This window comes from Bubalus bubalis, chromosome 24, assembly GCF_019923935.1.
Source record: "Bubalus bubalis isolate 160015118507 breed Murrah chromosome 24, NDDB_SH_1, whole genome shotgun sequence".
Lineage (NCBI taxonomy): Eukaryota > Metazoa > Chordata > Mammalia > Artiodactyla > Bovidae > Bubalus > Bubalus bubalis.
Window position 1 is genome coordinate 40,181,468 of NC_059180.1, and position 27,929 is coordinate 40,209,396.

Consider the following 27,929-nt stretch of genomic DNA (forward strand, 5'->3'; position numbering starts at 1 on the left):
CCTGAGCCCCATACAGCAGGAGGGCACCGCAGGCTCCAGAAACCCACGCTGTCACGTGAGGTGCATGCACAGCCCCCCCCATGAGAACTGCCCGACGGTCACCAGCAGGCCGACAGGGGAGGGGTGGGGACATTGGCCAACAGCGGAGTCTGTGGGGGCCCCTGGGGCGGGGGCACGCAGCCCATCGATGACGGGAAATGGCCCAGAGGCCCAGGCTCTGGGTTCAGAAGAGGAACTGAAACAGCTGGTGTCAAAGTGCCAGCATCCCTGGGACCAAGCCTTTCTTCCCCTCCCAGCCTGGACTTCTGGGCCCCGGGCCAGGCTCCCAAGGCGGCAGCAGGAGGGAGCTGAGGAGCGGGAACCAGTAGGTCTTGGGAGGGAACCACTAAGGAAGAGGGGGCAGCGGGGGCTGCCTTCCATCAGGACGGGAGGGCTGCTGGTGGTCCGCCAGCCCCGGGAGGAACAGGAGGAGGGGCACGCGCATGTGCATGGGCAGAGAGAAGAGGTCTTCCATGGTGGTGGTTATATATGCACACTTGAGAGGCATGTGGTTTGGAAGACACTGATGAAGGTGACTTCCATAACTTCCAGGTAGGAGTCTCATTTTGATGAGCATGACTATTTGCTGAGCATGACTATGTAAAACACTGAGTTTTACATGTGACAGGGATCCTTGCCATTCTTTTATTTTTTGGCCGTGCCACACAGCACATGGGATCCTAGCTCCCCAACCAGGGACTGAACCTGCGTCCGCTGCATAGGAAGGGTGGAGTCTTAACCACTGGACCACCAACAAAGTCCCAGGATCCTTTCGATTCTTGTCTGAGAAGTCTGGGCCACGATTCCCGATGGGCATTCCTTACGTTTACAGAGCACGTCTACATGCCGGGAGCCATGAACAAGATCTGTCAGGGGAAGCCTCAGTTGGCACCACCCAGGGCTGCAGGGTATCTTCCTCAGCTATGGAGAAACTTCTCCTTGTCCATCACAGTCACGTCCAGCGCCTCCTTCAGGAACTCCCAACCCTCTGAAATGTTCTTCTGTCAAATACTTCACAGTGATGTTGATCCATTTGTTCACATTAACTTTATTTAGGACTCAAAACTAACACTGGCCAAACATATCACTGAATCACTTGTTTTTACTTTTTCCAAAGTTAGATTTTTGCTTCACTGCCACATTCAATCACCACACATATTTTCACAAGGTCCTCGGAATTTTTTTATTACATTCATTGAAATGCTCCAGATCGTCAGTCCAATAATCCATTTTTCAGCCAACAATCATGCTACATGACAAGAGAGTCAAATTATTCACACAACTCTTTCTTCTTTTCCCTCTTTAGCTTGTAAACTTCTGACAAGACGTGTCCTTTGCCAGTCAAGGTGCTTCAGGGTAAAACAGAACAGGGGAGGGCTGTGTCTCTGCGTGAAGATAGAAACAGGGATGGGGACGGCACGGCCTCGTCCCTGGATGAGATCGGGCCCTCAGGCTCCCCTGACCAGGGTTGTGTCTCGTGGGGAGCCTGATGGAGTGGCCAGTCTTGGGCTTCAGTGATCCAGGGTGGCAGCTTTTGTTAGCTGGTGTGTCCCTTGTCACAGTACATGTCTGCTGACTCTGCTTCCTTGGCCCCAAGCACGGTGTGGACGAATTCCCCGTGGTAGGGTGAAACAAGTGGTCTGCACTTGTGGGAGGCATTTTAGCGCCAGCCACCAGCCACGTGACCTGACAGATATAATGAAGAACATAAACTCCTTTTCCACAACAGGTTATTTTAAAAAATGCACACACTTTCCTTTCTGCCGAACTCGACGACATCAGGTGAGACACTTCACGGTGTGCCCGGGCACTCCCGCCTGACCCGGCGACTTCTCTGTGCAGAGACGACATGGGGAGGGTGGCTGAGATGCACTGGACGGCCTCATTATGGCGATGTGTTCCTAAGATCGGTGTTAGGCAAATTTGACGACATTCAGAATTTAATTAAAATGTGGGAAAATAAACAGTTGTAAAGATTAGATCTGTTCCTGCAACAAAAATCACTACAGAAAAACAGGGACTCTGAGTACAGGCTGCAGTTTAAGTTTCCAGTGACTACGAATGTTCATTTCTTGGGTTTCATAAATGAGCTGGGAATGGTGGGGGTGGGGGAGGGAGCTCTATTCCCTCCATGAAACTCCTCTGTAAGTCTAAAATTATCTCAAAATAAAGCAACAAAAACTGAATCTCCTAAATATAAGCTATGTAAGGAGATTATTTTAAGGGCTCTGTGGCTTCAGGAAATTGATAAATTTGAAGACCTTGTGAAATCTTCAGAATTTTCTAAAACAAGTTGCCCTGAAAAACTAAAAAAAAAGAATGTATAAAAATAGGAAAAATTGAATACTTATTTTAATTCAATAATTAAAATGGAAAAACTCATAAAATACAATGGACTTACTCTTGTAATATAAACTGTTTTAGGAAAACTGATTTTCTGAACCCTTAAATGCATACAGTCTACTTTGATAATGAACTGCTTTAAACTATGTTCAATTTTTTTCTTAAAACACATTTTCAAATGTTTCTAGAAAAACAAATGTAATTCACTGTACTATTCCATAAATCTTTGGCTAATTTTTAACAGAAAATGGTAATAATAATCAGGAAGAAATAACAGAGAATGGCAACAAAATTAATTATACTCTATTTGGGAAGACCGAATATCAGATAACAAGGACAGGAATCAGAATAAAAAATTTGAAGATAATAATCACACATACTTTTAGTTTAGCAGAAAAGTTAGGGAGAAGATACGAAATTCAAAGAAAGCGAGTATCGTGCATGCACACACAAAGATCTCATGTACAGAAATGGTGACTCATCAGCTGCCACTGCCGAGTGGGGTGGAGGGGGGCCCTGGGGCAGTCTCAGAGGATCCTGTGGAATTACTCAGCAGGAAAAGAACTCTGCAGATCAGGAGGTTCACAGAGGGGCATGAAAGGGTGCTCAGGTGTGCCTTCAGCTGCTTCTGAAAGGCCTCGCATTGAAAAGGCCTTTGATGTTCCGTGACCAGACTGACAAGCAGGAGGTGAGCCAGGGTGGGGCGGGGCACCTGGGGAGGTCCCTCTGGTTGAAGAAAGCAGACTCGGATCCCTGCAGTTCACACAGCCGTTTAATGAACACCGAAGCACAGGTGAGGGCTGAGGGAGCTCGAGGAGGGGCAGCGAGGGCTGTGGTGTCTGGGGAGGAAGCTGCCCGCCGCCAGCACCTCTCCCCTCTGCAGGCCTCTCAGCAGCCCTGCGGGGATGGCAGCGCAGGGTGAACGGCCCCATTTTACAGTTGGGGAAACTGAGTTCCAGACAGGTTCACCGGCCTGCCCAAAGCCACACAGGGTTCCTGGTGTGTCCTTCCGTATCGCCACGGCTGGGCTCGGGGGACATCTGAGGAGGTGGGCAGGGAGGATGCACGCCCCGCAGGATGAGCACAGGGGTGGGGGTGCATGGGGCACCGAGGGGACAGGATCCCCAGCCCTGGAGTGTCCACGTCTCTCCTCCCACTGGGTGGCCGGGCCCTCAGGACCAGCTGAGGGAATCACGGGTGGAGGGCCGCCCTGCAGGCCCAGGCGGCACTGTGAGATGGACGCAAAGATGGTGCGTCAGGAAGGTCCATGTGGCAGGAGCTGGGAGGGCGGGTGGCACCAGGTGGGGGAGGCGTGATAAGACAGCGCATGTGAGGGGTCGGACAGGACCCCAGGCTAGGTCACTGCAGTCAAGTGGGGCCATGGCAGGGAGCTTGGGGAGCTAAGGAGGCCCGGAACTGGAGAAGAGGAGGCTGCAGAAGGCTCCGTGGGTCCCGGCTTCTCCAAGCAGGGCCCAGAAATACTGCTGGCTGGTGTGGGGTCCGTCCCAGAGGGCCCTTCCAGGCGTAACTCTACCCTGAGGCCCAGCAGAGGCTTCAGGCTCTGCAGAAACACAAGGACAAGCACCGTCCCCTCCGGCCCTTGGCCCTCCCTGGGGAGGGGCCCTCCCTGGGTAAAGGCCCGGAGCCCTGCACGCGGCTCGTCCTCCCTGCTTTCACCAGCGGTTCCTGTCCAAAGGGGGCCCAGGGGAGGCGGGAACTGAGTCAGAAGCTCCAGGCAGATGCTCCCGCCAGGAACAGTCAACAGAGCGCCTGCGGTCTCCGGGGACCCACAGCCCCAGGGCCCCAACTGTAGCAGGCCAGCAGGAGCTGCAGGGGCTCCTCGGGAGATTCCCAGAGGCACCAGCAGGGGGAGCCGTGTGCCCACACTTGGGCAGGCTCCTTGGCCCCAGCCGGCTCGCCCAGCCCCAGTACCCTCTCACCGCAGGGGACTGAGGCTCAGGGGCCATAGACCCCGGCCTCCCGCACGGGATGCCTGCCCAGAGGCTAGCCAGGGCCTGAGTCCAGGACGAACGAGTAGCAAGTACCGCAGGTCCGGGAGGGCCAGCTGCGGCCATGGCACCACTGCCTAGATAAGTACTGTGCCCAGCTGCACCTTGATAGTGCCCACATATGTGGGGCACTCACCGCCACCTCCATGAGGAGGGGCCCAGGTACCACCCCCACCTCTCCCCACCGGCAGCGGCAGCTCAGTCACCATTGGCTCACTCCCGTCACTGGATGTCAGGATCCTGGAAGCCCCAGGCCTCCACGGCGGCGATAAGGAAGTTCTCAGAGCAGAGGGGCTGGTTGTTGAAAGTGTCGCAATGGCCCGTGCGGCCCCGGTTCAGGTCCCCATCGATGTACAGCGCCGGGCCGCCCCCTCCACCTGCGGGACACTCGGTCAGTGGCTGCCCTCTGGCAAGCGCTGCCCCTGGGGACCCTCCTCTTGCTCCCAAGCCTCTCCCTTCGGACCAGGCAAGTCTTGGGCCGGCCTTGTCCAGCCCTGCCAGAGGCCTCTGTAAAGCCACGGGGCTGCTCTCTACTCCAACCTGTCCCCCGTCTCCCAGCATGCAGCCTCAGGTCCCATGCTCCCCATGTGCCTGCTCCACCCCCAACGATCTGCTGCCTTCTTCCTGCCATTGCGGGGGCTCTGCCTGTCCCTCAGATGAGGCACCTACCACCCGGCTCAGCCAGGACTGGCCCGCGGCTTCGGCACCCATGACCCTGTACCCTCTTCTCAGCTAAGTGACCGCGGACAGACAGGAGCCGGCCGGACGTGGAGGGCGGCACCCACCTATGATGAGGCAGTCGCTGCCCCCCGCCATGAACAGGGACTCCGTCTTGGAGGGCAGATTGAAGTGTCGAGTAGCCAGGAACGGCGAGAGGCGGTCTGCGGGCTCAGAGGACACAGAGTGGCTGGGGGAGGGTGGAACGGTGGCAGACTCCAGGGATGCGGGCTTGGTGAGCTCTGGGTGTTTGATGACTACCCACTCATAGCGCTGGACCTCGGGCTGCAGCTGAGGACAAAGGCCGGTGTGAGGACTTGACCCGCGGTGCCCGCTCTCCCCCAGGGCTCATCGTCCGTGCCCAGTGCGAGGACCCGAGCTAGGGGTGGGAGCCAGCGCACACCGTGCCGCAGAGGGCTGCCTGCTCTTGGAGCTCGTCTCTAAGGGTCACACCCAGCAGGTGACGGAGTCGCGTCTGGAAGTAAGCAGGGTCACGTGAGGGGGTGACCTCTCACGGGGGGCCCACTCACCCTAAACACGAAGCACTCTCCGGTCCCGAAGAAGCCCAGCTTGCCCCCAAACTTGTTTCTCTCACTCCAGTCTGTTGACAGGTAAGCGCCACACACCTGGGGAGGAAGGCCCGGGGGAGGCTGCACCTGGAGTGCCCACGGGAGCCCCCCAGCACTCAGGGCAGCTGAGAGCCGAGGCTCAGCCACAGCCCCACACCCTCCAGCCCACTGGAGGGCCAGGGCTGAAGTATGGAGTGGGGACTGGCAGGGCTCAGGCTTGGAGGCTGCCTTGCCCGCTGTCGGCTCCTGGGATATTTCCATTTCCCACCTGGGCACGGAAGCCTGGGGACAAGCCAGTGTCCACACTCCAACTATGGGTATCAGCCCAGGGAGACCCCTCAGATGGGAGCTTCCAGGAGGCACCTGCTCAAGAAACACTTCCCAGGCCTCCTATCAGCCAGCAAGATGCCTGATTTCACCATTAGAGGCACTCCTCCGAGTGGTTACGGAGATATCTGACACTCGGGTCACCTGCTGTAACAGACCCCCGGGCTCCTCCCGGGAGCCGGACGCAAGGTCTGAGGCTGAGGAGACAGTCCTGCAGGTGCAGCTGGGTGTCTGGGAGCCACCACAGCACGCAGACGCTCCAGGACGGAGGTGCTCACTTTTCTAGACACCTTAAGTACGTTCCAGATGACAGCCACTGCAGAGAACAAGGCTCTGAGAACTCCCTGCCGGGGTGGAGGAGGGGACGGCGCCGGCAGACTGCTGCAGGAGGGCGTGGGGCCTCGCTCACCCGGCATTTCTGCAGAGCTCCCCTAGACTGCCGGGCTGGTCAGGCTGGGGGTCTGGACCCCCAGGGGAACAGGGAGGCCCTGGGAACTGGGGGGTCATGTGAAGAGGCTAGATTTACCTCTCTGTGGAGGGCAAGCCCTGCTCTGTATCCCTAAGCCCAGGAAACCTGGGTGGGGGCTACGAGGGAACACCCACCCTCCCAAAAGGCCAGGAGCCAGGGGACCCCTGGCTGGTCCTTACCTCCTTCTGTGTAGTCTTGATCAGCAGGACAGTGGGCTCTCGTCCTTCGCACTGGAAGTAGAACCTGGGGGCAGAGAACGCCCTTGCCAGTCTGACAGCAGCGCCCGCCTCTGCCTCCCTTCCCCCAGCCGCTACTGACCCTGGCTGCCCAGGGCGGATGGACCTGACACCGGCCCATCCTCCTCTCCCAGGAACCAGGCACATGGCTTAGATGGCAACACCTGGGCTTGGGTGCTTCTGCCAACAGGGAGCCCCAGCCAGGAGGCCGTAAGCCAAGCGGTCAGAGCCCTGGACATTCTGCCCTGATATGCCCAGAGCAGAAGCGGCAGGGCAGATGGCCCCTAGCAGATAGCCATGCGCCAAGTGCTTTGGGGAAGCCAGAACCAGAGGAACAGGTCTGTGCTCTGGGAAAGCTCGGAGTGTTCTTGGGTGCTGGCAGCACCAGGGAGCCAGGAGGAGGCCTGAGGCCACTGGTGTGCCAGCGCAGGTGCCCAGGGTTTGGCTAGCATCCCTCTGTGGGCCTCCCACACCACACTGGCTAGCTATGCCAGAATGTGTGGGTGCCGCTTGACAGTGTCCATCATGGGCCTCTCTGTCTGCATTGCCCATGACCCAAGGCAGAGCGCAGGTCAGAAGCCACCTGAGGCTCTCAGGGCGGCACCTGGCAGAGCACCCCAGGGAGATGGGGTGCCTCGGGGGAAGCCTGCCAGAATCCCCTGGACACTGGCCAGGGCCCAGCACAGCCCATAGGGCCAAGATGGACCTGGTGTGGACTGGTGAAATGGGGGTGGAAGAGCAGTATCCAAGGCCGGCCGCCTCGAGTTGTCCTGAAGTTTTGTAAGCTCGGGGGCGGGGGAGTCTGCGCCTGACCACCACCACGCCTGTGTGAGACTGCGGAGCCCTGCGTGTGCTGCAGTGACTCTAACCCTAACTCCTGCAGTGGGGGTGGCCCTGGAGTGAGAGATGCTCAGAAAAGGAGCTCCCAAGTCTAGGCCCCAGGAAGAGGCAGGGCCTTGCCCAGGTACCCGTGTCCGCAGGCCTGGGTCCAGCTGGACTGTGACCTCCAGGACGTGAGGGCAGGATGAGAAGCTGGGCAACCCCACCCCTTCTGCTCTGTCTGGCCCTTGGAGTCCAGACCTTGGCCCCTCGAGGGGGCAGGCCCAGGGCCCTGCCTCCAGGGCGCTACCTGGTCAGGCTGTATCCATGCTGCAGCGAGGAGAAGAGCAGGAGGGGCTGGCAGAGGGCGAACCGCTCAGGGACCCACGACCAGATGTCTCTCATCTCCTTCACACCGACGATCTCTGAGTGGAAGTTGTCTGCATGAACGGCCAGGTGCACGAACTGCCTGTGGGAGCGGGCAAAGGTCAGAGCACAGCTGCAGCCCCAGCCCCAGCCATGCACCCCACCCCCTCCCAGGAGGGGCAAGCCTCTCGTGGGACCTCAGCCTGGAGGGAACTTCTTACCTGTGGAGCCAGGTCAGAGCCTGGTCCTAGGGGCCCTCAGGAGGGCACGGGGTAGAGCCGGCCCTGGAGTCCTGCTCCCACCCCGCTACAGAGGGGAGAGAGCCCAGCCCAGGGGCGGGAACGAAAGCCCCTTCTCTAAGAAATGGGGACAGAGAGAGTCAGCTCTGGCAAGACAATGCTTCCAAGCCAGCCAAGCACTGACAGCAGGCAGACAGACAGACAGACGGGCCTGAACATCAGCCAGGCTCTGTGGCAGCACTGCTGAAGCCAGCCCAGAGAGCCAGAGCAAGCAGCCGGGCTGGAAAAAGAGAGGAGCCAGGTGTGGAGACACGGTTTCCAGACCTACCTTTTAGAAAGTGAAACACTGAAAAACAGGAGGAAGCAACGGACACGGAGAAGAGGCAGAAAAATAAAACAGACAAGGAGAGGTTAGTGGCAAGTACTAACACCCAGGACACGCCTGCCTTTGGCCCACAAGAAAGGCTTCCACACCTACAGCTGGGGCACAGCAGCGGCCGCTGATGTCTCAGGACACATGGGCCCTCCCCAGGCTGGCTCCCCAGGTGGCTGTGCTCAGGACGGGGGGCCACCAGCACGGGAGCCCGGAGCTGAGGGGCGGGCAGCAAGAGCGGCCCCAGAGTAACTCAGCGAGGCCAGCCTGGCTCCCTCCGGGGCCCATGGGCCCCACCGACGACTCCAGCCTCCACCTCGGCCACAGGCCCCACGCCCACAGCTGCCCTGGCCACCTGCAGCTGCGCCAGGCAGGCCCTGTCCCCTGGCCGGTGGTTTTCTGCATGCGCACGGAGGGCTTACTGGCCAGCCAGCCGGACAAGCTCAGGCCCCAAGCCCCCAGGGTGCTTCCTCACAGGCCCCACCCCATCTGGGCCCCAGAGGTGGCCCCAGTGGCCTGCCTACCTCTTCTGCTTGACAGTGATGCCCTTCTGCTTCAGAGCTTTTTCATTGGCCATCTGCAGGAGCTGAATCTCCTTCCGAGAGAAGAGGCGGATGGCAAACGCCTTCTCCAGCAGTTTCTCGGGAGATACGGTCTTGGCGATGTCCCTGACGAAGGCGCGGATGTCCTGCTTCACGTTGTCCGACTCGAGCGGCTGCCCCGCCCTCACCTTGTGGAAGAACTTGAGGATGGCCAGTGCCACGCGGTACAGCACCTTGTAACCCTCCACCAGGAAGACGTCAAAGACGCGGGCAAAGTAGCTGAGGGGCAGCTCCCCGAAGAGCCAGCGCTGCCAGTCTGCGTACACTTGCAGGACGTCCTCCGACACGGCCACCATCAGCTTGTGGGCCGCCTGGCAGTACTTGTTCACCAGGTCCCCGAACGTCATGCAGGAGGACTCGAAGGCCAGGAAGCTCTGGTCTACCAGCTTCCTGCTGGGGTCGTTGCAGGCCAGGATGCGGCAGGCCTTCTCAAAGCACTCAGCCTCATCGGCGCTGTAGTGCAACAGCAGGGCCACAACGGCGGGCAGTGCGGGGCAGAAGGACACGTCGGGGAACTGGTTGCCGATGCACAGCAGGATCTTGCGCACAGCGCCCTCGCCCTTTGAGTTCAGGCAGTAGCTGGGCACCTGCGTGTTGTCCACAAACTCGGGCAGGGGCAGGCTGGTGCTACTGTGCTTGCCCACGATCTTGCCAACAATGTCTCTGTACACGCTGGCATCAGGGGTGACTGTGCGGCAGGGGATGTCCTGAATCAGGCGCTGGTACACCTGCCCCCGCAGGGCGTAGCTACGGGCCCAGTAGCCCTGGCGTGCCAGCTGCTTCAGCTCCTGCAGCTCCGTGCAGCTCAGCTCCTTGGGCCCCAGGTCCGGGATGGCCGAGTCCATCTTGTCTCTGTCCACAAAGCAGTTGTAGGCTGGGGGGTGCATCGTGCAGGGAGTGCCCGGGGTCGGGGGCAGGAGGGGTCAAAGGGCAGCTACATCCACCGGCACCCTCTCCGAGGCTTCTTGGCTAACCTGTCTGCCATCCCATGCCCTACAGGATTAAAAACCATGCTTAATAACGCACGTGGCATGAAGGTTTACATTTAAAAAAAGAGTCTGTTTTAATGTTTCTACAAAGTTATCAGTAGGGCTTCCCTTTAAGATAAGTGGATATTCTTGAGAATTCACTACGGATTCTGGAGCATAACTTCTTTTCATAGGGCTTCTGCAGGTACTGGGAGAGGTCACACAGGCTCTGGGTCATGAGAAAAGGCTTTGAGAGGCTGACTCAGCTGTAAATACCTCTTTGCTCAGGGGTGGTGGCCCACCTGGCCCTCACTCTTCCCTTTGCAGCCTGGGAGCCTCTGAAATGAGCCGCTGGTCCGGAAGGTCACCAGACACCATGTTCCAGCTCGCACAGGTTCACAGCCTCTGCCCTGCCGTGTGTCATGAGCAGGATACACACCTACTCTGCCCCACGGTCACTGGCCTGGAACCTGGATACTGGCTCTTAACTTTCTAAAAACAGCAGCTAAGCTGCAGGCAGGCATTCCACAGAAGAGTCACTGGTGGGAAGAAGACATGAGGGTGGAGAAATAAACGGAAGGTGTCACAGCTTCACAATCAGAAATTTCTGGAACCAAATGAGCCGGAGGTATTGGGGGATTTGGTACCATCTCTCCACTATGGGCGGGCTTCCCTGGTTGCTCAGAGGTTAAAGCGTCTGCCTGCAATGCGGGAGACCTGGGTTCGATCCCTGGGTCGGGAAGATCCCCTGGAGAAGCAAATGGCAACCCACTCCAGTATTCTTGCCTGGAGAATCCCATGGACGGAGGAGCCTGGTGGGCTACATCCACGGGGTCGCAAAGAGTCGGACACAACTGAGCAACTTAGCTCTCTCCATTATGGGCATCTATTGAGACTCCTGTAGCCATTTTTTAAAAAAACGGGTAACAGGTGCTATTTGACTCCAGCCGCATGGGGACAGCGAGATGGAAGTCGAGCGCTTGGAAGGCTGCCACAGTCTGATGTCTGTTTTCGCCAGAGGCTACTGTCCTCAGCACAGAAGTGCTAACCACGCACCTCAGACTAACCTTTCTGCCTGGGATGGTACACTGTCTGGAGATCTCACAAAGGTTTGTTTGCCTCAGTGATCTTCGGTAAATGATCAGAGCATTCCTGTCTTGCTTGCATCAAGAACATTTATCTGAAAACAGAAAAAGCAAGCAATACTTTAAAAATACTGAGTGGAAAGAACTGTAAGTAAAATCTGTATGTGTCTTGAGAAAGCACCTTAACATGGTGGTTGTTTTTTAAATTTTTTATTGAAGGATAATTGCTTTACAGAATTTTATTGTTGTTTTTAATTGTTAAAAATATACATGACAAACGTTACCATTTTAAACATCTGTGAGTGTACAGTTCAGTGGCATTAAGAACATTCACAAGGCTGCACCACCATCAGCATCATCTCTGAACTTTTTCATCTCTCCAAATGAAACTCTGCACCCATTAAACACCAACTCCCAATTCCCAGCCTCCAGCCCCTGGTAACCACCACCCTGCTTTCTATGAATTCGACCACTCTAGGCACCTAGTATTAGTAGAATCATACAATATCTGTCCTTTAGTGTCTGGCTTATTTCACTGATCATAATGTCCTCAAGGTTCATCAGGGTTGACAGCATGGATAAGAATACGAAAGTGAACATGAGAGTCACTCAGTTGTATCTAGCTCTTTGCCACCCCGTGGACTGTAGCCCATGAAACTCTCCAGACCAGAATACTGGAGTGGGTAGCCTTTCCCTTCTCCAGGGGATCTTCCCAACCCAGGGATCGAACCCAGGTCTCCTGTGTTCCATGCGGATTCTTTACCACCTGGGCCACAAGGGAAGCCCAAGAATACTGGAGTGGGTAGCCTATCCTTCTCTAGCGGATCTTCCCAACCCAGGAATCAAATTGGGGTCTCCTGCATTGCAGGCAGATTCTGTACCAACTGAGCTATCAGGGAAGCCCATGTATGATATATATTTTAAAACTCAAGACTATTATTTAGAGCAGTTTTAGGTCCAAAATTGAGAGGATAGTACAGAGGTCTCACATACTCTCTGTCCACGCAGGCACAGCCTCAACATTATTAACCTTCCCCACAGATGAGACATTTGCTACAACTGATGAGCTTAAACTGACACATCACGGAATCTATGAATTAATGAGGATTCCTTCTTGGTGTCATACATTCTATGAGTTTGGACACATGTAAAATGACATGTAACCTTATTATAGTATCATAAAAAGCCCCACCTGTTCATCTCTGCCCCCTGCAACATCAGAACTTCATTCCTCCTTGTAGCTGATAATATCCCACTGTATGCACAAAACACGCTTTGTCTGTCGATGGACATCTGGGTTGTTCCTACCTTCCAGCTGTTGGGAGTAATGCTGCTGTGAACACAGCTGAGTGTCTGTCCAAGTCCCTGGATATATGTCTTTACAGGGACTTTCCCACAGAAATGAAGTTTTGTTGACAACATCCATTTACCTCGTCCCGTTGGAAGAGCCTTGCCTGCAGCGAGACCAGGTGCCGCAAATGCTGAAAATTCCTTCCCCAGAAAAGAACCCCAGTCTGTCTGCTCTATCCTGGGAAGGACAGCAGTTAGGGGCCCCCGTTTCCCCAGGCTGCAAATTACCTATAGAGTCTCATCCTTCACTCTAGGCTCCGAGCACACTAACCTCTGGAGGGACCCCAGGCCTATCCTGTTTTCTTGAATAGAACCTGCTCCTTGTCAGGGCAATAAGCATGTTTATAAACAGAACAAGAGCGGGGCAGGACAGTGCCAAACCTCACTCAGCTGGCCTAAGATTCAGGTTGAATATTAAACTGGAAACTCCAAAAACGGTTATTGTACCTTGTAAATTCCTTCAGAAAGGACCTTCAGGGAGAAGCAGACCAACGTTTTGTGTTTTGTTTCCTTGTTGTTTCTGGCTGTGCCGCACGGCATGTTGGATCTTAGTTCCCTACCAGGAATCAAACCGACGCCCCCTGCGGTGGAAGCACCTGAGCACTAACCACTAGACCACCAGGGAAGCCCCCCACAATTTTATTTGTTGCAACAAGTGGCCGGGGACTCCGAGGCAAAGACAGGAGCAGAAGAGCCCAGAGGAGCTCTCTGGATCCCTGCAGGCCTCCTCCCACCTGAGAGCATTTCTGGAGAAGGGCAAACAAAGTTGTGCTGACCTCCTGAGGGGTCAATGAAGCCAGGTCCCAGGGCAGCTTTTTGTCTGGTTTGGTTTTTACATGAATGCATAATCACAAAAACATCAACTAACACAAAATCACAGAGTACAAACGCACAGTCCTGCTTAAGTTACCGCTCAATCCCACTGTCTCTCCTCCCTAAGGCCACCACCCTCACATCTGAGTTCATGAAGCTGCTTCCTGCACGCACGAGTGCAGGCGTTCACAGCACACGATGGCTGCGGGGAGGGGGAGGCAGCAGCCAGGAAACAGACACAGTCACCAGGCAGGACCCTCACCTGGGCCACACGGCCTCCCCAGCTGTCCCTCCCACGGCTGGCCACACCATCCACACCGTCCACGCCACCTGCCCCGCAAGGGACGCAGGTCTCACCTGCTCTCGCAGCACCCAGCACCCAACAGAGGGGCCGGGCCCAGGAAGGCAGCCGTGCTCCCACCCTCACCCGGCGGGCAGTCGTAGAGGCTGGCTGGAGCTCCAGCAGGGAGCGAGCCAGTCTGAAGCCACTGGGCTGGGCTCGAGTCTGCCCTGCCGCTGGCTGGGCTGGCCTCAGGAAAGCCGCACCTCCTCCCTGAACACAGATGTCTCTAAAACAGAGCCCACGAACACAAGCCTGGCTTGGGCCCTGAGCCCCGCACGGCGCCTGTGGGTCGAGTTCTCCGCCTGGCACGCTGGCCGGGCGTGGGGACAGGTACAGCCCACTCTCTCCCTCTAGCCCTGCGGCAGCCCGGGGCAGGTGGCCACTCTTCCTGGCCAGCAGGGGCCCTGGAAAACCTTTCCCTTGGCCTCAGGAAGGTGAGGGAGGGAACGAATTCTAATCATAAACTCTGCACTCGCCCTGGGGCCACCCCACCCCCAGTCTCAAGTTCACTGCAGAGGGGCAGGGCAGGCCGCTGGGGGTGCCTGTCCATCAGCCTGCGGGCAGGGCTGCCCGGGGCCACGGCTCCCAGCCTTGGATCACAGGAAGGAACTCTGCGTTTCTGCCCTGAGCTTGGGCCTAATATGCAATTCTGGGCAAACAGGAAAAATTCCACTCTACTTCCTCCTGTTGGACTCACAAGAACAGCTGACAGTGGTCCTTTCGGGCAGTAGGGATGCCACACAGCCGGTCCAGAGAGTGGTGGCCACTTTAGGGGGAGTCATCAGGGGGTCTCCCCCATCCGAGCGTAAGTGCTGAGACGGAAGCTGACAGAGTAGCTGAGGAAAGGCTGCTCCTGACAAGAAGAGCGAGGGCCCCTAGGCGGAAGGGACCGGGGTGCTGGAGGAGGGGAGGGCGTCCGGTACTCCGGGCACAGTGAAACACCGGGGTGGGGGTGCGGAGGAGTCCCAGTTACCCGAGTGTGGGCAGGGAAGGGACGCGCCCCAGCAGCCAGACTAACAGCTGACCGCCATAGGGATGAGCCGCGCCTGCTCCCTGAAAGCACTCTCCCGCCTGCCGCCTGGCACACCAGGGCAGCGCTCCCCGCTTCCCCGGCTCCCAGCTCAGGGGCTCTGGGGGTGGGGTCAGGAGGGCCAGTGCGGTGCAGCCACAGAGGCTGCAGCCAGGGTTCCCCCAGGGCCCGGGGAGGCACCTGCTCTCTTTGGGACTGAAGGGTCCCTCTGAATGGCCCTGCCCAGCACCCCTCCCCGCTGGTGTGGCCATTTCCCCACCCGGAAGCCCCTCCAGTCACTGTCATGCCTTCCCTCAGGAACAGAGTCCAGGCTTCCTAATGGAAAGCAAGTCTACCTTAAAAAGTTAAAAATAAAGCATTCAAAAAAAAAAAATAAATAAAGCATTTGGTGGGACTCAGTGACCTCTGCTCAGGGGGTTAGGCCCCCCCTCTGCAGTGCTCAGCTGGCGGCCCCACGGGCCCTCGGCCAGGCAGCTTTGCTGAGGAGGGGGTTCTGGGGACCATGCTCCAGCCAGGAGCAGTCATGGGAGCCTGGCTATGCCCTCCCTGCGGAGCCCCCTGGGGAGCTCCCTGAGTGTGCCCACAGGAGGAGGGAGGCGGCAGTGGGTAGGAGGAGCCCCGGGTCCCCTGTGCCCAGCGACTCTGCTCCAGGGCCAGTGCCGCCCTCCTGGTAGACCCCAGACAGGGAGTGGGGTGGGGAGAGAAAGCAGTCACGGGACGAAGGACAGAGCGCACTGGGCCCCCTCCTGCCCCATTTAAGGGCCACTGGACAGACTCCACAGTGGGCTGCCAGGCAATGCAACCTCATCCCTGTCTCCTTCAACCCACGGCAGGTAACTTCACAGTGAGGAAATGGATGCAGAGAGGGCTCTGGGGGCCCTGCACAGGCAGAACCCAGCCAGCAGCTTCCAGAGCTAGCCTGCAGTGTGCTTGACGGCCCCCTTCAGGAGCGCAGCTCACCCAGGGGGCAGCCCCACCGCCCCTGTCCTCAGCCTGGCTCCACATGCCACGCGGCTCCAGCCGTGGTTGGACGGGTCATGAAACATGAAACTTCTGCCTGCCTCACCATGTAAGTGGGGAATGTGATTCTCCCAAACAACTGGATTTGAAAAACAAAAAACTCGCTTTCAAGTGACAAACAGACCCCTATTTTAAGTCTGGGGAGATTCTAAACCACCTAACCACACTAGGCGCTCTGCCCCCTTATAAACTGCCTCTCCGGGGCTGCCCAGCACTCCTTCCGCCCTCTTGACTCAAACTTTTATTTGTTTTACAAACTTCTCCATAGCTGCCTGTTCTGGGCAGGGCCCTGGGGACACAAGCGTAAGAGACAGCTCTCCAGGAGACCTATGGTCACAGCGCCCGCAGTGAGACGAGAGGCCAGCAGGGCGCTGACCACCCAGCAGGGCACAGACTCTGCATGCGTGCCAGAGGGATTAGGACCCCAGGGTGTGTGACAATGGGCACGGGGCAAATGCAAACGGGGGAGCTCCTGGGAGCTGGGGCAGGAGCTGTCATCCCCACACGAGGGAGCAGAAGAGCCAGGCAGAAGGTGACACATCAGATCGGCATTTCAGAGAAAACCCTGGTGGCCAAGGAGGAAAGAGGGCAGAGTCCAGAAGCAGAGGCAGGACAAGCGGGGGTGGACTCCACCAGACACGCTGACCTGGGGGTGGGGGACAAAGGCCCCAGCAGTGAACAGAGAATGCTGGCCCAGGGCTGGGGTGGAGGAGGCGCTCCCTGGGGGGCTGTGAAGGGCTCAGGCTGGAGGAGAAGCTGGGCTGCTGTGCTGAGGCCCTGCCCAGACACCCAGCCATCAGCCCTCACCCCGACACTGGCCCCTGGACTCCTCTGTCACCCCATGGGCTTCGCACACGGCCCCTCCACATACCCAGAGCCCCCCGAGGAGCTGACTGCGGCCCAGCTGGCAGGAGACAGCCTTGCGCAGAGGGAGGGGGGCTCGGACACCGCCCGGTCCCGCTGACCCCTGCCCAGCCCGCCCGCCCAGGCCCTGCGCCCGTCCTGGCAGCAGGAACAGCTCAGGTCTGAGCTCCCGGGGCTCAGCCTGGCCGGGTCTTAGTCACTGCGCCACAGGACAGCCGGTGGCGAGGCTGTCTCAGTTGTTCCCTCCTCGCGGGACACTCCCCGCCTGTTTCCTGGGAATGCGGTTAGGAAACAGAGAAGGAAGAGGAAGGAGGCTGGGTCCAGCCCTGCATACTGCAGACCAAGGATAGGGTGGCAGACGGGGAGGCGGGCAGTGAGGTGAGCGGTCCCGGGCCCGGGGAGTCCCGCGTGACCAAGAGAGTGGTGCCTCTCAGGCAGTGTCCCCAGCGAGGGCAGGCAGGGCGACGGGTCCCTGACACCTGGTGGCCCCACTCCAGCCCTTAGGGTGTGTGGAGCGTGGGTGAGAAAGACACAGGACCGGTCACTGCCTGAAAAGAAGATACGCAGGGGGCCAGGCAGGAACGCGGCGGCAGGACAGGGAAGGGCAGATGACCTGTGCTGGGGGGTCGGTTGTGCGGCTCTGCTCTCAGGGTGCTTGGGTAGAGGGGCAGGGCAGGGGGCACGGCCCAGGGCGTCTGGACCAGTGAATAGGGAAGAGTGGGAGGCACTCTGAGGTAGAGAAGGGGGCATGGTGGGCGTTATCCAGTGGCCTCCACTAGGACAGCCAGAGGGGAGGTGAGGGGGGCCTGGGCACGGCAGGCCTGGAGCAGGATGTGGGCCAAGTCTAAGCCTGGCCTCCTCACGGCAGGCCTGGGGTGCCCAGCCACCCACGGGCAGACACCAGGGAAACGCTCAAGCCCACTCCCGAGGCCTCGGCGACACAGGCTCGGGACTGTCAGGGATGGGGCAGGAGGGCACTCCCCTCCCGGCCCAAGACCTCAGCAGTCAGATGCCTGCCCCCCGCCTCCCCCCAGCCGCTGGCGGCTGACGGGGTGACAGGGCCACCAACCACAGCCTGACACGCCGCATTCGCTTCCCTCGCTGCCCTGCTTTACCACCCTCGCCTGAGCTCCAGCTCTCTTCTTGCTCTGGAGCCTGTTTGTGGGAAACAGCCCCCCATCCCACCCTCTCCCTTAATGCACACTTCCTCCAGGCCAGAGAGCAGGGGCCCTGCCCGCCTCTCTCCAGGGTCTCCCCACCCACCACCCACTTCATTTCGGTTCTTGGGCCCCTTCTCTCAGCTGCCTCACTACAGGCCATCAAAGGTCAAGCAAGCCGGCCTGGCTCAAAGCTCCCCAGCCTCAGCTGCTCTCTTTCTGAGCTGGCCTGCGCTCTGTCTGTGGAGTGTTTCTCTCTAAATAAACCCACTTCTTGTCTCTCATTGAATTCTTTCTGTGATGAGACATCAAGAACCTGAGCTTCAGTAAGTCCTAAGACCAGGTGTGTAATCTCAAGCGCCATGAAGGGACAGTGATAAGGTAAGAAAATGTTGAGAGTTAGGTCTTGGTCCAAGACAGGCCTGTGGGATGCCCGAGCCAGGCGTACCGGGGAGGACGCTCCAGCGATGTCTGCCTGCTTCGGTCAGGCCTGTCAACCCCAAATGCTTTGGGGCTCTGATCAGGAACCTAGCTCTGGACCAGAAGGATGGCAGCCGTCGGCCTGGTCTGCTGTAGGAAGGTGGCATGGAATGGCTATGCTCAGGCGCGTCCGACAGCAGGGCCAGGACAGGCCTGTCGAGGCAGGATTTGATACTCCAGACTCTGTTCCTTGACTCTGACGTTTAGTCTCCTACGTTCTACATTTACTCCTGTTTTATATCGTTTCTCTTAACCCCAGAAGACCTGTGTAACTGCCAAGACGGACTCACTGACAAGTGCTGACCCTTTACTTTGAACTGAGCAACTCCTGCTCATTGTCAACGCCGCTGGGGACACCTTCTGTGCTGTCCCTTTGCAACAACTTTGCAGGTGCTGGTGCCTGGTTGAAGACTGCTTTGGGAGGGATAGCATCTAAGATCTAAGTGCAAATCTTGATCAGACAGAGCAGCTAGACACATCACCTCGGGCTTGGGTCTAGAAAGGGTTGCGTTAATCTGGCTAATATCCCTCTGGGCCATATACTCCAGGGTTAGGAAAGATTCAGACAACAGGAATTTTAAAAAGTACCCTATATTCAAATTTTCATGACTCTGTATCTAGGCAGTGGAACCCAAAAGGAATTTAAGGCATGTCTAGCTCGGAGGGATGACTCTAGGAAAAACACAGAGGACATTTTACTGACTCCCACAATGGGACCATGCAGTGCACTGAGTGGTGAACGAGGCCATCTCTGAGGCAAACCCACAACGGAATTACCTTGTGAATGCCGCTGACAGAGACAGACGGCCATGTGACTGACCGCAGCGTATCAGGCGCTAAAGGACACGCCCACAGGCGCTGACAGCTCCAAGGGTGACCCAAAGGCCAAAAAGTGCGTGCTGGCCCAACTCCTGGAGATCCCCACCCTTTCCCCAAATTGCTAAAAGAATCCTCCCACTCATTAGCCTGTGAAATTACCCAGTCCATAAAAGCTAACCAAACCATATTCCGAGGCCCCTCTCACCTTCTGAGATAGCCCACACTCTGTGTTAAGAGTGTTTTTCTCTAAATAAATCCACTCCTTACCTATCACTCTGTCTCTCACTGAATTCTTTATGTGATGAGACACCAAGTGAGCTTCACTAAGCTCTGAAACCAGGTGTGCAATCTCAGCTGGAAAACCAGGTGTGTGATCTCGGCTGGAAAACCGTGGATTTTGACTGGGTTCCAGTCCCAGTACGTGGATTCAAGTCCCAATCTGAGTTATATAATTTCAGTTGGAAGAAACTTACAGTAAAATCTGTTAATTATAAAAATGTTAAAAAAAAAAAACTTCAACAGGGACAAAATGAAAAGCCTGCGGTCTTCGAAGGGAGACTAGTGGAGGCTTTCAGGAAAACACACGAATGAGAATCCTCCTCTCTGGAGGGACACGCCCTTTTGACTAAGCACTTCATAGCCCAGTCTGCCCTAGACATCAGGCACAAAATTCAGAAAGCATCTGCTGGTCATCAGGCTCCAATGAATGATTTGTTTCAATTGGCTTACTCAGTTTTCAGTAACAGGAAGTTGTCTGCAAAGGCTGAAGATACCCAGAGAAATATGCAAAAGGCCCAAATGATGGTACTGATTTTGTCCACTCAGAGACTACCAAAGGGGAATCGGTTTTTCTGGTGGGCCACTAGGCGCAGGGGCACCCAGACAAGACCAGGGCACCCTGTGTAGACAGAAGGGGCACTAAGGGAGGATTGCAATTGATGTGTCCTTTGCAAAGAACCAGGGCATTGGAAGAGGGAATACCCCAGATGCCAGAGAGTGACATGGGCCTCCTGGCCATTGATGGTTTTAGTCAGAAGACTGAAGGAGAGGACCTTCCTGGTGGTCCAGTGGCTAAAACTCCATCTCCCAATGCAGGGGCCCTGAGTGTGATCCCTGGTCAGGGAACTAGATTCCACACACCACAGCTGAGAGTTCTTACAGTTTCATCAAGGAGGTTCACAGAAAGGCTGCTATGGAAGCAGTTACAACAACTTCACATCAAGATGACGGCTATGTGAGCATTCCAGTCCACACCGACTTAAAACAAGGAGCTGTCCTGCCCCTGAGGCCCCAAGATCAGGCATCCACAGATTTTTACACCTTCAAAGGCAGAGTCGATGCCTCTGATCAACCTTGAAGCAGTTACACAGGGCAGATCATTGCCCCTCTGTTTCCCGTAAGAATATGGGAGTAAAATCTCTGAGAGGGTAAAGACAGGAGGGAAGGGGGCAGGGCACAACCTCAAAACCCCCACACCAACACTCCTCCCACTCACCAGCCCATGAAATTACCCACCCCTCTGAAAACCGACAGCCCCATATCCCGGTGCTGTTCTCGCTTTCTGAGTTGGCCCACACAGTCTGTGGAGTGTGTTTCTCTCTAAATAAATCCACCTCTTACCTATTAAAAAAAAAATCCCTCCCTAGCTTTAGAAGCCTTTACATCTCTGGTGCTTCGTCTACAGCCTTGCTGGCCCCAGGGGCACTTCATCCTGGGCACATACTACAAACACACTGACTGCCCTGGAGCGCTTCGCTTCCCCACTCTCACTTGCCGCAAGTCCATCTGCCCTCCCCACGAGCCCTTTGGGGTTTACTCCCTTGTCTGCTGGGCCTGACCCGACCCTCCAAACCTCCGCTCCATCACTCACGGGCTCCTGTTTCAGCTACTTGGCAGAATCCCCGTGAGAAGCCAGCCTGACGGCACGCTTCCCTACACCTGCACACCAACCACGGAGGCAAAGTCACACCACCCCACTCGAGGCCCCCGGAGACACCTGGAAGCCCTTCACTTGCCTCCAGGCACCCTCTCCTAGTCCCACAGCAGCTGACAGCTTCACACCTCCCATTCTCCTCGAGAACTGGGTGTCAGGCCAGAGCACCCACTCCTGTCTGACCCTGGCCCTTGATCTGCAACCCCCACCCACCCTTGGTTCTGGATCTCAACTCTTAGGACTCCGACTCTCCTGCATCTGTAATGCTCCCTCTCTGGTTAGCCAGGCCCTCAACCCCAACCACAGCATCCGAAACTCCCCTTGAGCTAAGCCTGTCCTCTTTCTTTTCTCCCCTGTCAAGCCCTCGATGGCTTTACTGCCTGGCTGCCAGACCTAACAGACACCTCTGAGATCTTATCTCTCTGACGCACACAGCTGACCCCACTGCTCTCAGCGCTCAGCTCTCCTCCCCCCAGGCCTCCCAAAACCCCTCCCTCTCATCCGTCTCCTCCTCTCTCTGGCGGCCACTGCTCCTGTCCCTCAAATGTTCCTTTTGCAGAAGTCCATCCTCTTCCCGGCTTCCCTGAGGGCCCAGTGGTAAAGAATCCACTTGCAATGAAGAAGACTCAGGTTTGATCCCTGGGTCAGGAAGACCGCCTCGAGGAGGAAATGGCAACCCACTCCAGTCTTCTTGCCTGGAAAACCCCATGGACAGAGGAGCCTGGTGGGCTACAGTCCCTGGGGTCGCAAAGAGTCAGACATGACTGAGCAGGCACGTCCATCCTCTTCTAAGCCTAGATTTCTTAGGTCCCATACCTCCAAGTGTTTTGCTGAAACCTCCTAGCCTTCACACACTCCCCGTAAAAGGCAGCTAGCTCTGACTCCCAAACAGCTCTGGCCTGCTCTCCCCTTGAAACCCTCTCCCGTCCACTGGCCCTGACTGCTTAGGCATTTGGCCCTACCTGCCTTCCAATGGTGGCTTCAGGAGTCTTGACAATGGGAAGGGGGAAAGGTGGGACACGCTGGTTCTTCCTTCTCCTCTCAGGCAAATGTGCTTCAAATGCTCCCTCCTTCACCGGCCCTTCCAGACTCCTAACCCTGCAGGCAGGGCTGACCTCCCCGCCTCCTTCTCCAAATCTGTTTGAACTTGGCACACCTGTGATGACCTGCTTATGAGTGCAGCTCTTCTACCCTACTGCGACTTGGAGCCAGGCGTCTCACATCACACACTCGGTGCACCCAAGGAGGAGGAAAGAGAGAAGAAAACAGACGGAGACTCAGGAAAATCCCAGACCACTTGGGCCCGAGAAGGAAATTTAACTCTAAACCACAGGGGCCATTCAGCAACTTGTGTGTTCTAGGTATGTGTGCTTCCCAGCAGGCATCCTCATGCAATGAGATGGCAGGCTGGGTTCTGCCTCAGCCCTGAAGCAGCACGGGGCATTTTTCAAATACTAGTGGCAACTGGCATTCCACAGTGCCAGTTACCGGGAACCTGATAGGGGGCCCTTGGCTGACGGCACACAATGGAGGGCACGTGCCAGGCATAAAGGGGTGTAACCACTGAGGAGGTATTAGTCACAGCACCGCAGGCCAGCTGGCTGGCCCTTCTGCTAGTACGTCGCAAGTTTAAATGCAGATCTTAGCGGTGGCAACTGAGCCTATGGATGGGACCTGAGCGGGGTGAAGTCCTAACGGTATTAGCCACTCAAAAAGGTTTCCTGCAGGGTATTCCCTAGCAGTCCAGTGATTGAGACTCGGTGCTTTCAATGCCCTGACCCAGGTCTGATCCCTAGATGAGGAACTAATTTTCTTCAAGCAAGCTGTTGGTTTGGTCTACCCACAGACGGAGGCTGGGATTGCAATGGGGCTCTGCTAATTCAGGATCTTTATCTTCAGAGTTTAAAAGGTCCTCCCAGCAGTAGGTCTGGGAAAACACCCCCCAAGGGCACAGGAGAAACCAACTAGCTGCACAGAATGAGAAGCAGGAGGAGGAAGCCCAGCTGTCAGAAGCTAGAATCCTGACTGGTCTGAATTCCAAGCAAGGCGCGGGTGACAGGCGTGCCTCCGAAGGCTGGCACACAGCAGGCTCTCGGCAAGCATCTTCAGGCGTGACTGCAGAGTGGGCTGGGAGGCAATCTTGCAGGCTGAATCATTTCAACAGGCATTCGAGACGTTTTCTGAATGCCACTGTGCTGAGTACTGGAACACGAGGATGCAAGGCCACCCCCTTGCTCATCGAGCTTCAGGATGCGGGGACATGATGTACTGACCCTACCAACTCAGGTGCGGATGCTGTGAGGGAGAAGCACAGGGTGTCTGGGCCCCCAGCCCATGAGGAAAGAGGGGCCTGGGAGCCTTGCCCCGCCAGCACCCGCCTGGCCTAGATCCTGAAGGCTGAGGCGGCCTGCACCCAGGAAGCAGCAGAAACAGCCCTGGAGAGCACAGCTGCTTGGGGCCAGTGAGTGTCATTCATGGCTCATATTCAAAGACACTTCTACGGTCCAGCTTCATCGGCTCCAAGAAGCCACAGGGTCTGGGTTCACTGGGCTACCGAGAAAGGAGTGCGCGCCTGTGTGCTGGGAGGTGGGGGAGGAGACGACCCGGGGAGGCAGGGAAAGAAAGCAGAGGCAGGCAGAGTGAACACACACCTAAGGCTCCCTCTAAGGCCCACAAGTTTAGGAAGACAGGAAGGTGGGAACCATGCCTGCCGAGAAAGGAATTACAGAGGGTAATCAGGGAATGAGGACAAACGGATTCAAAGGAAGGCTGAAGGGACAGAAGCCAGGAGAGCTCTTGGTGGGAATCAGGTAACTGAGCTTCATCTACGCAGGGAGAGGGCTTTTATTGGTAACAGAATCACCCATCAGCAAACAATTGGTATCCAATTAAAATTGTGTAACAATTAGGTGGACACACAGTTTCTGGTTATGTGAAACAGGCCAAGCCGGGAATAGTGGCTTCTCAATGGCCTGTAAGAGGAGAGCGCAGCCTGGGTGGGCTGGAGGAAGAAAGCATGACCGCTCACGCGTGACCCCTGCCAGCAGCTCTGTGGGCAATATCCAGCGGAGATGGCTAAGGTCCAAGAGCCAGGCAGGGGACCGGGACTGCACAGGACAGAAGGAGAGCTTGTCTCCTGTGCCCCTCCGTGAGCAGGCTCCGAAAGAGGCGAAGGTCACTGCTAACAGCACTCGTCGAGAGACCAGACAGCCTTGTGGGCCCCTGTGCCTCCTGTGGGCAAACAGGAACTCCTTGTGCAACGCCAGCCTTTCCTTATCTCCTCCCGGCGGCCCCTCGGCGTGGGGACAAGCCTGGGAGGAAGCACTACACACTTGGCCTCTGTATCCTCAACAGTCCTTCTAAAGTCCTGTCGTCTCTAATGCTGAGGCACTACACAGAAACGGGTCCCGGGAGGAGAGCGAGAGGACCCACAGAGTTCTCGGATCTCTCTCTGGATCTGAGAAGGTCTCTTTCCAGAGATCTAGTGGTGAGAACTCGCTGAGAGGACCAACCCTCAGGCTGGAGAATGAGGTCCTTTGAGATGAGTGACAATCTGGAACTTTCTCAAAAGGCAAACAAACACATTTGACAGGAAGGCCCTGGGAATCAATTATGTGATTTTGCACCTTTGGTATCTTACATTTTGCTGTTTAACCAACAACCTGAGGCTCTGTGACAGATATAAGAAGCCCACTATCCTGACCCCATCCCCTTAAAAGGCAGGAGGTAATCAATCAGATTTTTGTTACCTTATCTACTCTGTCCTATGCATGTGAAGCATCAGGCCTCTCCAGGGTTAGTCTTCTTTCTCTCACTCCATACACACTCCTGGGAGGGCACACCCCACACCCTGGCTTCAATGCCCACATAGGAAGGAGCTCTCACGGCTCCAGAGCAGTCTCTATCAAGGAGCTGTTAAGGACTCTCAGCTCAGCCTCTCCACACCACCCGTCGTCACCCACTCCAGGCCTGTCCCTTCCAGCATACAGTGCAGCCCGGCCCTGCCAAGTCACCCAGCCTCGGAGTGTTCCCGAAGTTCTCCTCCACCCCTGGCCCTTCCCGTCCCCGCGGCCACCTGTCTTGTGGTCTTGCTCTTTCTTTTGTTCCCACTGGCCTTCCTTGGTGCTGGGCCTTCTAGTGTTCTGTTAACCATCCCGACTCAGTGCAGCCTTGCACCAACCCACCCCAAGTCACCCATGAGGGCACAATCTGACCAGTCACTCACAAACCCAAGATCCCTGAGTGGCTCCCCACCGCTTTCAGGGCAAAATGCAAACTGCGGACTGGTACTCATGGCTCTCCTGACAGCCACTAGCCTAGCTCTCTAACTCCATCTCCCTCTCCTCACCCCAAACACCAATGCTACCCATTGCCCTTCTTCCAACAGCTGGGAGACTGCCCTGGTACTTCACACACTGTCCCTTAGCCAAGAAGTCTCTCCCTCACGTGGCTGTTCTTAAAAAAAAAAAAAAATTTTTTTTTTTTGGTCATACCACATGACTTGTGGGATCTTAGTTCCCTGACCAGGGACTGAACCTGTGCCCTTGGCAGTGACAGCACAAAGTTTTAACCACTGGACAGCCAGGAAATTCCCTGATGTTCAAAATTTAATTTAAGTGCTTCTCACCACCAAGGGCCAGCTGGACCCCACCCCTCTGTGCCCACAGCAAGCTCAGCCCACCTCAGTGGGAGTGCTGCCCACTGTGCCACAGCTCGCTGACCTGTCTCCTCACTGCACCCTCATCTCCTCTAGGGCACAGGCTCCCTCAACTCTGTAGCTGCAGAGCACGGGGCACAAGTCCTCATCACGTGAAGTATGACTTGGATAAATTTGTGTTTAAAGAACAACGAAAATCATCAAATAATGAATTTAGGTTGGTCTTTAGTGAAAAGCCCAAGGTACCGCTTCTTTGATATTATCTCCATTTGGAAAGTGACACTTGAAACAGCCACTGAAACTGCTGCTTTGAGGTGAAAAGGCTCTCTTTCTTCCCTGCACAGAGTTGTCATAACAGAGAAGGTATGCTCAAACAGGTAAAACATTGAACAGGGTAAATGTTAAGTGCTTTTTTATAACCTGCTTATTGTCCTTATGTACTTCAAACCAGAAACCATCTAAAAGGAAACACTTAAATATGTCTTCTGAGATCGGCTCAGACTGCAACGAGACTTGGGAGCAACATGGTGTGCCCAAGGTCACTTGGCCGGCTGGACAGTCCTGGCAGGTGTGGCCAGTGACAGCTAGCACAGCTCACCTGCAGGTGAACTTGCAAATCCAGGAGGTGAATCCTGTTGTCATTATGAAAAGCCTGCCTAGATAACTAGATTACTTCTACGTGCCCTGAAGGTCACTGTTCACCAGACGAAAACTACTGCACTCGTTTCAGCACCTAGTTCATTTCAGCATTCTCTGTGAGGCAATAGGGGAGCAGAGACGACTGTGACTCGGCCCAGCTCTGCTCCCAGGGAGAGACTGGTTTCTAAACAAAGCACTGGCTCCTGAATAAGCCCTGCTTCTACAGGCTTTAGCTAAGGGCTGAGAAGATTAAATGACGAACAACCTTCAGGATAGAGAAAGCACATGTTGGGGGTTATAGCACTGTTAGAAATGGTAACTAATGCCTTTGCGAGAGTTCTTGATCTTTTCCTACCTTGGTTTGTTTCTCCCAGCCCGGATCCCTTAAAAAAGGAAAGAACCAGCACACCTGTCTTCAAGACAATTAAGTAAATGTTTAGAGGAGGCTACTATGTGCTGGGGCAAGAAGATGGAGAGGAGCCCCCACGTTTAAGTAGGGTAAACCAGTATTCCTCCCAATAGTAGAATTTTTTTTCCCCTCCTGTAATTATCTACAAGTTCCTGCTGACGTGAGAGAAAACATACAAAGAAATATGAAAAATCACTTGCAAATGCTTCTACTGGCCCTGGAAAGGCAGACAGACTCCTCACTAGGAATAAGCAGCTGGCTAAAGATCAGCATCACAGCAACAGCCACATGAGGTGGGGACTGTGCCTCCCAGGCACACCTCTATCCTAACAGTCAACCCACGCCACCACCTAGCCCAGTGGGTGCTCACACTGCCTCTGGCCTTTAGTGTCAGCCCAGCAGGCGGTGATCCAGGAGGCCCAGTGCTTCCTACCGAGTAAGTGTCCCCTACCGAGTAAGGCCATCAGGGCACCAACACCCTTCCTAGGAGAGGACCTTGACCTCCCCAGGCCCATCCCCGACCCCCAGCTGTGCTTTCTAAAGGCTGAGGAGTACAGTGCTCAGGAGCCCTGTGGAAACGTTTCTGTCCCCAGCACAGCCCAGCGGCCACCCGAGGGTACAAGTCACCCCAGATCCGCCGGGCAGGGCTCAGAGGCTGCGTAGATACCTAGGCGGCAGGCGGGCGGGGTGCCAACCTGGAGCAAGCGGAGGGTCGGGACGGGAGCAGTTTGCAGGTCTTCCAAGACAGAGTGTTATCACAGAATCTGTTGCAGTTTCGAATCCAGAAGAGAACTTCCCACCCCGCAGAGCCCGAAAAGCGCCCGAGGAAGGAGTACCCAGAGCTAACTCATTCCCACCGCCGCCTCGCCTGAGCCGCCCGCCGGACCGACAGCGCCGGGATGGGGGTCCCGCGCAGGGCCCAGGACCGCTCCGGCCCCACGTCGCGCCCCGCCGGGCGCTGGGGCCGCGGCGCAGGGCTGGGGGCAGTGGGCAGCGCCGGCCGCGGGCCCCGGATCCCCCACCCGCGTCGCGGCCGGCCCCCGCGTTCCTCGGTCAGCACGCCCGGGCCGCGGTGACAGCCGATCCCCCGCCCCCACGGCCCCCGCGCCCGCCCGCCCGCCGGCCCCGCCGCGCACCTACCTACCCTCCTGCGGCGCGGGCCGCGAGCCCACCTCCGCCCGCCGCGCCGCTTTCTCCTCAGGTCGCCGCGCGCCCCGGCGCCGGCGCGTCTGCGCACGCGCGCGCGCGCGGCCC

The 27,929-nt window shown here is 56.5% G+C and overlaps 1 protein-coding gene across 20 annotated transcripts; it reads right to left on the reverse strand.

Moving 5' to 3' along the window:
- Window positions 1–1,213: 1,213 nt before the first annotated feature.
- Window positions 1,214–27,922, reverse strand: TBC1D24 (TBC1 domain family member 24). 20 transcript variants are annotated; one of them, XM_044936170.2, is made up of 9 exons: window positions 27,816–27,918; window positions 9,031–11,256; window positions 8,462–8,479; window positions 7,839–7,997; window positions 6,653–6,716; window positions 5,639–5,734; window positions 5,177–5,399; window positions 4,598–4,768; window positions 1,214–1,940 (listed from the first exon to the last, which is right to left on the reverse strand). In XM_044936170.2, exons 2-8 carry the CDS (start codon window positions 9,993–9,995, stop codon window positions 4,614–4,616), a joined length of 1,680 nt encoding a protein of 559 aa, XP_044792105.2. In that variant the 5' UTR covers window positions 9,996–11,256; window positions 27,816–27,918; the 3' UTR covers window positions 1,214–1,940; window positions 4,598–4,613. The 20 variants fall into 20 exon arrangements, with proteins under 20 accessions (XP_044792105.2, XP_025130758.3, XP_044792106.2 ...); XM_025274973.3 differs by lacking the exon at window positions 1,214–1,940 and having other exon boundaries at window positions 3,137–4,768; window positions 9,031–10,101; window positions 11,144–11,256; window positions 27,820–27,922; XM_044936171.2 differs by lacking the exon at window positions 1,214–1,940 and having other exon boundaries at window positions 3,137–4,768; window positions 9,031–10,615; window positions 11,144–11,256; window positions 27,820–27,922.
- Window positions 27,923–27,929: the final 7 nt, after the last annotated feature.